General features: G+C 31.7%; 1 protein-coding gene across 1 annotated transcript in view; it reads right to left on the minus strand.

Moving 5' to 3' along the window:
• PEX7 (peroxisomal biogenesis factor 7) overlaps window positions 1–12,510 on the minus strand; it is an 80,701-nt gene that overhangs the window by 6,161 nt on the left and 62,030 nt on the right. Inside the window, exon 9 of the mRNA XM_074309738.1 lies at window positions 2,808–2,907. Coding sequence (XP_074165839.1) covers window positions 2,808–2,907 — 100 coding nt within the window. The remainder of the gene's footprint in view (window positions 1–2,807; window positions 2,908–12,510) is intronic.

Consider the following 12,510-nt stretch of genomic DNA (forward strand, 5'->3'; position numbering starts at 1 on the left):
GATATCTGCAAAACACTTAATAAATGTTCCTTTCACTTTTACTGGAAATTTATTTATTTTTACAGAGGATGCATGCTCTTGATTTTAGATATCTCTTACCATATTAAGGAAAAATTCATCTATTTAGGACAAAAAGAAAAGTGGTTGTTTAGAAAAAAAATCTTTTGCATCAGATTTTTAATATAAAGTTTTTAATATAAATATGTTTATGTAAACTTTTACAAATACCTTACTTCTTTTTCTGAATATAACAAATCATTAATTCATTAATATCAAATTCATGGCTGACAGTGGCTGCAGACATTCCAGCAGAAGTTTAACATGTTTGTATTCTCATTGAGCCTTATGACTTTACGCACTTGGGCTTAGAGCATAAAAGACTTGCACTCTGCTTTGGGGGCATAATTGGAGGCATATGTTTAGGGACAATATAAAACTTGATTTTTATAGTTTCATAGACAAACAATGAAAATATACAATGCATGGACATGGAGCTCTTTACAACAGTAGGGTAAATAAGACCAGTAATGTACCTAGAAGGATACCAGCCACTTTACAAATCTGCATGCATTTTACCTCTCCTTTTTTTTTCTTACAGAGTATGACTGGGAATATGGATAGTGCCCAGTGCAAAAGTAAAAATAAGGTTACTAATAAAATCTCATGAATGCTTGAAGTTAAGAAGTTAAATGCAGGAATGTTGAGAAATGTATATTCATATCTAGTGCACATATATACATATACATGGCCACACATAAATAATCACACACACAAATTATTTAGATATCTTGGATAAATCAGAAAAATTTGATGTAAAATATTTTTTTCTCCTAATCAACCACTTCTTTTCTTATCCTAGGTGCATTAATTGGCCTGAACTGAAGTTTTTCAGCTTCCAATAAATAAAGTTATTATATCTTTTGTAATTTCTTCTAACTCTTGTTTGCTTAAAGATATTTCTCATATCCATTTATGAGAAGTCTATGATGTATTTCATTTCTAATTTTTATAGTATCATTATTTCTTTAGCAGCTCCTTATTGTATATAATAGTGGTCGATAAAAGATGATTTTAATATTTCTGTTTTCTACATGTTTGAGAAGTTTTGTGCACTGATACATGGATCAATTTTTGTAAGATGCCATAAAAAGCTGAGAAATGTAGATATATTCTTTCCTAATCTCATTCAGTGATCGCCTATGAACTATCACATCTAATTTTTCTAAAATTCTATGTAAGTATTTTTATTTATGTTTTTACCTAGTTTTTATTTAGCTCTTAGAAGGGGTAAATTTGGAGTCTCTATTATTATAGTTTTACTATCTATTTCTTCCTGTGACTTACCTAACTTTTCCTTTAAATATTTATTTATATGCTCTGCCATTAAGAGCACATATGTTCAATAGTTATATTTATTAAATATCTGTGGGTACCATTTTAACAAAATGTAGTTTCCCTATTTCTCCTTTTAATTAAGCTTATTTTGCTATTCTTTTGTCTAAGATCATTATTGATATGTCTTTTTTTTAAACTTCAATTGCAGCATTAGAGACTTTGCTTTAGGCTCTTATTTTAATTCTGTGCCTCTTTCTATTTCAAAAGTGCATACCTTGTAATCCATTTTACTATTCCTTTCTATTTTATAGGTGAATTCACAAATAATTATTAGTTGTTTACTTCCATGTATCTCATTTTCTTAGATTTCTCTCTTTTTTGCTCTGTCTCTTCCCCACAGCTTTGGGGAGCACCAAAGCTCTAGGTTTGATATAATCTTCTGCCTCTCTTCTCTTTTATTTTGAAGAGTGCAATAATAAATTCATATTCTAATTTTTCTTTTCTTTAAGGTCCTCTTTGAAATTCTTCCTCCTGAGTAAGTTTGTTCTGTTTAAGACTTGTCACTTCCAGGGCAGCTAGATGGAACAGTAAATAGAGCATCCAGCTCTGGAATCAGGAGGACCTCAATTCAAATCCAGACACTTAATACTTCCTAGTTGAGTAATCCAGAGCAAGTCACTTAACCCCATCTCTTTCCCCTACTATTTCCCTGTCAAGTAAACATGTATTTCTATATCCAGCTTAACTGTTGCTCACATTCCCATTTCTTCTTCTACATTTTTATAGACTTCTATTTGCACATTCAAATCATTATGCAATAATTTTCCCCCAACTTTCCTTTCCTCTCCTTCCCCCTCCCTTGAGTGTATTTCTTTTTTCTTCCTTTCCATTTTTCTTTTTAAAATAATAAAAACATTACAGAACCACTTCTAGTTTCTCCTCTAATTGAACTTCTTTTATGATCTTAGATAATGAAAGAAATGTAAAGGAAAATGTATATCATCTCTTCACAGTAGAATGTATGTAGGTTGTTTAGTCCCTTATGGTTGCTCCCTCATGTTTACATTTTATGTTTTTCTCTATTACTGTTTTGGAGCTTCAAAGTTTTTATGCAGTTTTGGTCTTTTTTAACTGTAAGAACTCATGAGATTACCTACTTATGGAGACATTATGACTTATAATAGTTGACTGGGTAACCCTGACAAAACTGATAAAACCATAAATTCCTTATGTTACTGATGATAAATTTCATTTTCTTTTTGCTAATTCAAACTTTCTTCCAGATGATGAATAAAAATACCCATTTTTTAATTCATGGATAGAGGAAATTGTTTACTGTTTTGTTAGAATCTTCCTGAAGGCATGGTAACTACTTAATAGTTGTCAATAATGGTAGCTATTACAACCTGTACCTTGTTAAGATAATTTATTATCATAGGGGGAAAAAAAGGAAAATATATCACATCCATTACCTGAGTAGGGCTATGCAGACTTAAATCTAAGCCACATGTAAATTCTGTATGATGCTCCACTGTTTCTAGAAGAGGATCAGGCTTTGAAAAGTTCCAGAATCTGTTGACATAAACAAAAAATGATTCCAGCAACTAAATTCATTTTTAAGATAATTAAATTAAGACAATTATGGATTATACCTATTAAACTGCCAAAGATGATATGTAGAAGAAGAAAAAAAAAAAGCCAAACCTAATTTGATTGTGAAAACACTATTGGTATAGCTGTGGACAGTTTCAAAAAATCTGTATCAACTTGAGGTTTCACAAGAAAAGTATCCAGACCGGTTATACTGAAACAGTTCTATAATTCCTATTACCAAGAAGGCTGAATCTCATAGAGCTCTTGAGCTATAGCAGATTAAGTAAGTGGGTGTCCACAATAAGTTCAGCATTAATAAGAGCGAGTGGGCAACCAAATTAAGGAGGGGCAAAGTAGCCCAGGTGATAAAAGGGGTCATTTGAAGCTGACAGGGTATAGCTTTTAGGGGAAACAGCAGTAAGAAGGTCCCCACAACCCTAACCTTAAAATACTTCTGTTCTAACAGTGTCAATGATTCTAAAGTCTTCTGGCTTTAGTGAGTCCAAGGTTCCCCCCCTACCTTAAAATACTATTGTCCTAACAATCTGTCCATCAATGATTGTAAAAGTCTTCTGGCCTAGGAATATAATATTTCTTCCCTTAGGGAAGATATATTAGTGATCCTGAGACCCTCTAATCTTAGAGTGCTATTATTCTGATAATCTGTCAAATGATCCTAAAAGCTTCTAGCCTTAGAATAGTTCTACAAACATTACTGACTGATAAATAATCTGTTGGTCAATGATAACCAAGTTCCTGAAATAATAGTGAAGAGACCACCCCTCAAATCTTTCTGAAAGCCATAAAATTAGCAAATAAGTAACATGAAACTCTGGTCTAACTGTCCTATAAATCTACCTTCTTGCTCTTGTTTTTTTGCTACCTTCTTTTGGAATTTAGCCCGCTTCTATTAGCATTACAATTACAATAAACTTTGCCCCTTAACTTGGAGTTGGGTTCAAGAATGTAAATTCTTTTAAGATACATTGTGAGAGGGACCTGCAATCTCAACCTTTTGGGGTTCTTTCTGAACTTCAACAAAGCTGCCTTACTAATTAGAGTGGGGCAAACATGTGAGTTTTCAGGCTACACTTCCAGCTTGAGCAATAGAAGAACACTACTCTCAAAAACAAAACAAAATAAAAAGTAACTAAACACTCATACTCACATAGCAAGCACTTAATACTTTATTTACAAAAGAGGACTTGTAAGGTAGCCAGGAAGGGATTACTAGAAAGGAAAAATGATAGTAGCTTATTACATTAAACTTTAGTTTTCTTCAATAAAAAGGAATATTATTACTTACTTTGAGATTAGTTTTCTTAGTGTTGGTTTGTCTTAGTGAAATATTGACTAATAAGTTATTGCTGGTCATAAGTAAAGTAAAACATTTTTGCTAAAAAATGTCATAGTTCATAGCTATTCTGAACCTTCCCTGCCTTCTCAATAGAGGACCCTTGATTCATACTTCACCAAAACTTTGAGGCTATTCATTATGACCTCTCTCTCCTCCTCTTCTCTTCTCTAATTCCCCTGACAGCATTATCCAAAATCTCCCTCATTCTAATCTTTGATGAAGAAGTCATCCTTCTAGTCAAAAATCAATCTCAGCAGATTTTTAAAATTTTATTCCTTCCTGTATTCACCAGCAGACTGTCCCATCACCTCCCTTATATCTCACTAATCTTCAATCGCTCCTTGTCTATTCATTCCTTCCCAATACCCACAAACATCTCTGGGTCTCCCAGTATTTAAAAAAACAAACAAACAAAAATCTTCACTAAATCCTACTATCTGAACTGTCATCCTTAATCTCGGTTCCCATTTTCAGCTAAACTCTGAAAGAGTCCATACAGTTCATATATTTTACTCACTGGAAATCTCTTCATACTCTCATTCAAAACCTATTTTCTGATTTGGGACCCACTTTTAATTACCCTGGTAATAAAAGGGGTTCCTTTTGGTAGGAACATCGATAACAGCAAAAAATTATAACAGCATATAACATAGATAATATAAAAGTATACAGAACTGGGAAAAAATTACCATTTAAAGATAAATAATTCTGCAAACCTCAGTAATTGTGCTGATATTCTTCCTTAGTCTCAGTCAATTATTGTAATAATTGATGTGCATCATTATGATCCTAAGTCAATAAAAGGGTTAAGTATACTCTGTTTAAGAGGTTGAGGAAATATATGATATGGTTTTTGAAATATGCTACCTAAAGTGGTTAAATTTTTTAAACTGATACTTTACATGGTGAACTTTTATTATCCAGAAAATTAACTTATGTGAAACACTTCATTTTTCTGAAACTGAACAAATGAAATGCTTAATTTTTTTTAAAAATTGAAGTCCAAGTTGTTTATTTAACAAGAATAGCTCTTTTAATGAGGTATTTCAGCATTTGTATTTGAATTGCTATTAAAACGAATATCAATAAAATATTTTTCAAAAAAAAAAAAAAGCTTCCAGAATTTTGTCAAGAATAAAAGTTAAGCTCCTTTTCCTATTGTTTGTAGAATCCATTCTCTTTTTTTTTTTTCAAAATTGATACATTTACTTATTTTGTCCTAAAGCACCAATCATGTACTCCAGTCTTTCAAAAACTGACAATATTTCAGCAATTATGTATCTTTTTAAGTCTTTTGGAACTCTCTAATGTGGGAATAAACTAGTTAGTTGTTCCTTAATTTTACCCAGAAGTATAAGTACCATTAAAAGGATTCTTATAAATACATTTTCATTCACAAAATTTTAGATAACCTAATAAAATGAAATAGAAGGAACTCAGGCAAAAACCTCTTAAGATATTTTTGGGCAAGGGATTCAGCATAAGCAAACAACATACAGTATTGCTCTTCTTTTTATTTCATCTTCTTTTTCAGTACTTTTTTTTTTTTTTCTGAGGCAATTGGGCTTAAGTGACTTGCCCTGGGTCACACAGCTAGGATTGTCAACTGTCTGAGGCAGGATTTGAACTCAGGGCTGGTGCTCTATCCATTGTGCCACTTAGCTGTCCCTTTTTCAGGACTTCTAAACCTTCCATTTTCTAAAAGCTCCAAGTTTTATTTTTGGTTTTCCACAATAGCTTTTTTAAAACTAGAGAAAACACATGGATCGTATTTCCTAACTAATACCCGCACTCATCATTGGGTTTTGGAAGGAAGTTCATTAAGCTTTTTGGTTGGTTTAATAATATAAATTATTGTTGTCTTTTTAAAATAAATAAATAAAAAAGTTTCAGAGCATCTGTCAAAAAAGAAAAAGAAAAGAAAAGAAGAGGAGATGAGAGGGGAGGGGAGGAGATTTATTTGAGTGGAGTGTTAATGGGGGAATGAGAAGGAAGAAGGTGAAGCATGGCAGGTCAGACTGTATATGAATATTGTGTAAAATATTTATAGGTCAGGAATTGCCTGCACTCGAGAAATAATAATGCTGAAATTTTTTTTAGGAAACATTTTAAATTACCCTTCTGATTTAGTAAACAAAAATGGTCTTTTTAGATTCTACAACAGAGGGCAGTTCTGCATATTCAACTGTCCATAAGTATTGATACCATTAAATTACCATACAACCACAATATTACCTATTTTTAATGGTAATTTAAAGTCTATAACATCTAAAATTTTGACTAAATAACTTATTACCAAAATTTTCAAGTTACATGCAACTTAAACAACTGCACCAAGAGCTAAATATTATAGGTATGTTCTTTTAAGATCTTCACTTCTTCCTGGTTTCACCCTTAGTGACCCAAGAATTATTTCAATACTGTTACAAAAGAGTCCTCAAAGTACTAATGAACACAAGTTTTGCACTTAATTTCTTTTTTACAGGAAGGAATTAGATTGACTCTGTAATTGAGGAATCAAATAAATACATCATTTCTAAATAGAATGATATGTTAGATTGTTGGATTTTTTTTTTACCATTAAGTATATAAACATGGTGCCTTTTTGTCTCTTTACTGATCAAATAATTCAACATTTAAGATCTGTCATTGCAAATAAATGTACTGAACAGAGACCTCTGTCTACTTAAAAACATTACAGAACTCTAAGGCCAATATATTTCATTCAAATAGCAGTTGTAGAGAGACAATGTAATCAGAAGAAGATATCTTGATTGCATTGCTTTTTGCATTGTCTCTATGCCTTTGCAATTTACTAAGTGAATAACCATTCTAGCTTTAAAAAATAAATATGCTATTTCAGAAGTCATACTAAAATTATTTTTGTACTTCACTGCAATTGAACAATAGTGAACTACATTACTACCTTTAAGACTATACCAATACATGAGTCTACTTAATAGTTTGAAAATTATCATTTATTTAAAACCATATCTCTCTTCAATCATATCTTTCTCCATTTTTAGTTCTTTTTAAGGGCTATATACATTGCTTCTTCTTGGATCTTACCTAATGCTGGCAGGAATTAAATGCCATGACAAAAATTTTTGACCCATTATTTCATTAATGTTCTAATAATATGGAGCACAGGGGGCAGCTAGATGGCACAGTAGATAAGCACCAGCCCTAGAGTCAGGAAGACCTGACTTCAAATTTAGTCTCCAACACTTATTATCAGTGTGTATCTAGCAAGTAATTTAATTTCAACTGCCTCCAAAATTAAAACAAACATAATATGGAGCATATTAGTATTATAATCATCAGAATTTACTTGAATCTCATGATTTATACAGACAAATGGCAAAGTTTTCATGACAGTACTCTCTTTTTTCAAGATGAAAAATGACTAGGCCAATTACTTGCCAACTCACTAGGAAGGTGGGTGGTGCAATTGAAAAACACTGTATTTGAAATCAGAGGACCTGAATTTTAATTCCAGTCCTGGCACTTGTTATTTTTGTGGCCTTGGACAAGTCAATTAATCATATGGGCCTCAGTTTCCTCATCTGAAAAAAAATGCATTTATTGATTTCTAAGGTTCCTTCAGGTTTAAATATCTATGATCCTAGTCAGGCTATTAAATTAGAGAAAGAATAAATATTAATATAAATTGAAGCCATTCTAATTAAATATATTAATTATGTTTAAATTCAAAACATATTAATTTGCCAAAATTTTTAAAAAGATCTACTGTAAAAAGGTATTTGAAATGATTTGGTAAGAGCATGGTCTTATGATAGAGACAATATGCAAAAATACTATCTGCAAACAAGTAAAGATTTATAAGAGACATAAATTAACAGAGAAATTAAGGGAGATCAGGAAAGATTTCCTGTAGAAGATGTCATTTTAACTGGGATTTGAAGAAGGAAAGAAAGCAGAGATATTTTGCACTGGTGATTTTATGCAGCTTATCTTCACTCAAATCCAACACTTACATGTAATGGCAACACCTCCCTGATATCATGGTCCTCCATGAGCAGAAAAGACAAATAACAACCACTGTGAGTAGAGCTGCCCCATTGGGGACACAAAAGAACCAGTCAGTTAGGCAACAAAGCTTACTTCTTTTACTGTTTGTTTGTTGTGTTTTTGTTTTTTTTTTTTGTTTTTTTGACTTGGTAAAAGGGAACATTCTTTGCCTTAGTTTTTAATTTAGTCTTCATCACTGAATGGGCAATGCTTCAATCAAATTGAGACCTGTTAAAGACCTTAATTTAAAAAGGCCAACGTCTCCCACTGAATCCAGGGCTACTTCCAGGCATCTTGATCTATATTTTGCCACTAGATGCAGAGGAATGTAGAGGAGAAAGTGAAGCTGAGACTTTGCACAGCCCACATCCATTTAAATCCAACTCACTTAACATGTGATGGCATCATCTCTCTCTGATTTTGAGAACAAAGGACAAATAACAATTCTATTGCATCATAAGAAAGTTAAAGGAGCATGAAAAAAAATTGCCTGTGATATCTATGAATAGGGCAAGAGTTCATGACAAAAAAAACAGATACACAAAGGAGGTAAAATAGAAAGTTTTGCTTGTGTAAAAAAAGTTTTACATAAAACCAATGCAGGCAAATTAGAAGAGAAACAGGAAATTGGGGGGAGAAAAAACTTTACAACAAATTTCTAAAGTATACAGAGCTCTGAATCAAATTTATAAAAATTAAAGCCATTCTCCAATTTATAAGTCGTCAAAACATATGAATGGGCAATTTTCAGAAGAAATTCAAACTATCAATATCACATTTTAAAAATGCTTTCAACCATCAACAATTAGAGAAATGAACATTCAAACAACTCTGAAATATCACCTCACACTCATCAGATTGGCTAAGTTGACAAAAAAGTAAATTCAAACTATCAATATCACATTTTAAAAATGCTTTCAACCATCAACAATTAAAGAAATGAACATTCAAACAACTCTGAAATATCACCTCACACTCATCAGATTGGCTAAGTTGACAAAAAAGTAAATTCAAACTATCAATATCACATTTTAAAAATGCTTTCAACCATCAACAATTAGAGAAATGAACATTCAAACAACTCTGAAATATCACCTCACACTCATCAGATTGGCTAAGTTGACAAAAAAAATAAAATGACAAATGCTAGTGGGGCTGTAGGAAAATAGATTCTTTAATGCACTAGTGGTAGAGCAGTAAACTGGTTCAATGATTCTAAAAAGCAATTTGGAACGATGCCCAAAAAGCCATTAAATTGTGTGTACCCTTAAGCCTGCAATAATTGATACTAAGGCTATATCTCAAAGAGATCAAAGGAAGGAAAAAGATATACATGTACAAAAATATTTCTAGCAATTCCTTTGTGATAATAAAGAATTAAAAACTGATGGAATGCCCATCAACTAAAAAATGGTTCAAGAAGTTATGATGTAGAAATGTGATTGAATATTAATAAGAAATAATGAAGGGGATGGCTTCAGGAAAAACCTGGCAAGTATTACATGAACTGATGCAAAGTGAAATGAACAGAATCAGATTAATTTATACAATTACTATAATATTATAAAAATAATCAGCTTTGAAAGACTTAGGAACTAATACTCCAAAAGATTCATAATGAAACTATTTCTATTTTCAGATAAAGAGTTAACAGATTCAGAATGTAGACTGAAACAAACTTTCTTTTCTTCTTTTTGGACAGAACTAATGCTTGAATTTATTTTGCATGAGTATACATATTTCTAAAACACTTTTTTTTCTTGTCATCTCAATGTGTGAGGAAAAAGAGAAAGGGAGAAAGGATTTAGAATTCAAAATTAAATTTTGTTTTGTTTTAACTAAAGCTTTTATTTTTCAAAACATGCACGGATGATTCTTCAACATTAATACTTGCAAAACCTTGTGTTCCAATTTTTCCACCATTCCCCCAACCCCTCTCCTACATGACAAGTAGTCCAATATTTGTTAAACATGGTAGAAGTATATGTTCAATCCAATATATACATACATATTTATACAATTATCTTGCTGCACAAGAAAAATCAAATCAAACCAGAAAAAAATGAGAAAGAAAACAAGATGCAAGCAAACAAAAAAAGTGTGAAAATGCTATGTTGTGAACCATACTCAGTGTTCACAGTCCTTTCTCTGGGTGTAGATGTTTCTCTTTATCACAAAACCATATGAATTAATCTGAATCATATAAGTCTCTCCAGGCTTCTCTGAAATCATCTTGATTATTGTTTCTTACAGAACAATAATATTCCATAACACTCATATATCATAACTTATTCAGTCATTCTCCAATTAATGGACATCCACTGAGTTTCCAGTTTCTTGCCACTACAAAGAGAGCTCCCACAAACATTTTTGTACATGTGGGTCCTTTTACTTCATTTAACATATCTTTGGGATATAAGCCCCACTGCTGAATCAAATGCTATGCAGTTTGAAAGCCCTTAAGGCTTAGTTCCAAATTACTCTCTAGAATAGATGGATCCATTTACAACTCTACCAACAATATATTAGTGTCCCAGTTTTCCCACATCCCCTCCAACTTTCATCATTATCTTTTCCTGTCATTTGAGCCAATCTGAGAGGTGTGTAGTGGTATCTCAGAGTTGTCTTAATTTGCATTTCTCTGACCAATAATGATTTAGAGCACTTTTTCATATGACTAGAAATGATTTGAATTTCATCTGAAAATTGTTCATATCCTTTACCATTTATCAATTAAAGCATGGCTTGAATTCTTATAAATTTGAATCAATTTTCTATGTATTTTAGAAATGAAGCCTTTATCAGAACCCTCAAATGTAAAAATATTTTCCCAGTTTACTACTTCCCTTCTAATCTTGTTTACATTTCGTTTTGTTTGTACAAAAACTTTTTAACTTAATATAATCAAAATTATCTATTTTGTGATCAATATGATCTCCAGTTCTTCTTTGGTCACAAATTCCTTCCACCTCCATAGGTCTGAGAGGTAAACTATCCTATGTTCTTCTAATTTATTTATAATATCATTCTTTATGTCTAAATCATGAACCCATTTTGATCTTATCTAGGCATATGGTATTAGGTATGGGTCTATACCTACTTTCTGCCATACTAGTTTACAACTTTCCCAAAAGGTGGAGCCTTCAGGTTTGTCATTGGCTATTTAGTTCTGTGAACCTAACCTATTCCACTGATCAGTTTCTCTATTTCTTTAGCCAAAACCTAATGGTTTTGATGATTGCTGCTTTACAATATAGTTTTAGATCTGGTACAGCTAGGCCACTTTCATTTGCATTTCTCTTCATTAATTCCTTTGAAATTCTTGACCTTTTGTTCTTCCAGATGAATTTTGTTGTTATTTTTTCTAGTTCAGTAAAATAATTTCTTGGGAATTCGATTCATATAGCACTAAATAAATAGATTAGTTTAGTTTAGGGAATATTGTCATCTTTATTGTATTTGCTCGACCTATCCAGGAGTACTTGACATTTTTCCAAATACTTAGATGACTTTCATTGTGTAAAAAGTGTTCTGTAGTTATGTTCACATATTTCCTGACTTTGTCTTGACAGGTAAATTCCCAAATATTTTATATTATCAACAGTTATTTTAAATGGAATTTCTCTTTGTATCTCTTGCTGCTGGATTTTGTTGGTGATATATAAAAATGCTGATGATTTATGTGGATTTATTTTTTATCTTGCAACTTTGCTAAAGTTGTGGATTATTTCTAGTACTTTTTTAATTGATTCTCTAAAGTTCTCTATGTATACCATCATATCATCTCAATTATAATAGGTTTTTTTGGTCTTTTCATTAGATGTAATTTCCCTCATTTTTACCTCCATTTCCTCCTTTTCCCAATACTATCCCTACTTTCTCTTATAACAATAAAATCAAATTATACCTGCACTATATCTCTGATGTATAGTTTTCAAGAGTTCTTTTCTTTTTAACTTTTTATGCTTCTCTTGAAGCTTCTTTTATGCTTCTCTATATTTGAAGGTCAAATTTTTTGTTCAGCTCTGGTCTTTTCATTAGAAATAAAATTAACCTATTTCATTGAATGTCCATTTTCTTCCCTGAAAGAAAATGCTCAGTTTAGCAGAGTAGCTTATTCTTCACTGTATACCAAGTTTCTTTGATTCTCAAAATATCAGATTCCAGGCCCTTTGATGCTTTAGGGTAGAAGC

The sequence above is a fragment of the Sminthopsis crassicaudata genome, chromosome 4 (genome assembly GCF_048593235.1).
Source record: "Sminthopsis crassicaudata isolate SCR6 chromosome 4, ASM4859323v1, whole genome shotgun sequence".
Classification (NCBI taxonomy): Eukaryota; Metazoa; Chordata; class Mammalia; order Dasyuromorphia; family Dasyuridae; genus Sminthopsis; species Sminthopsis crassicaudata.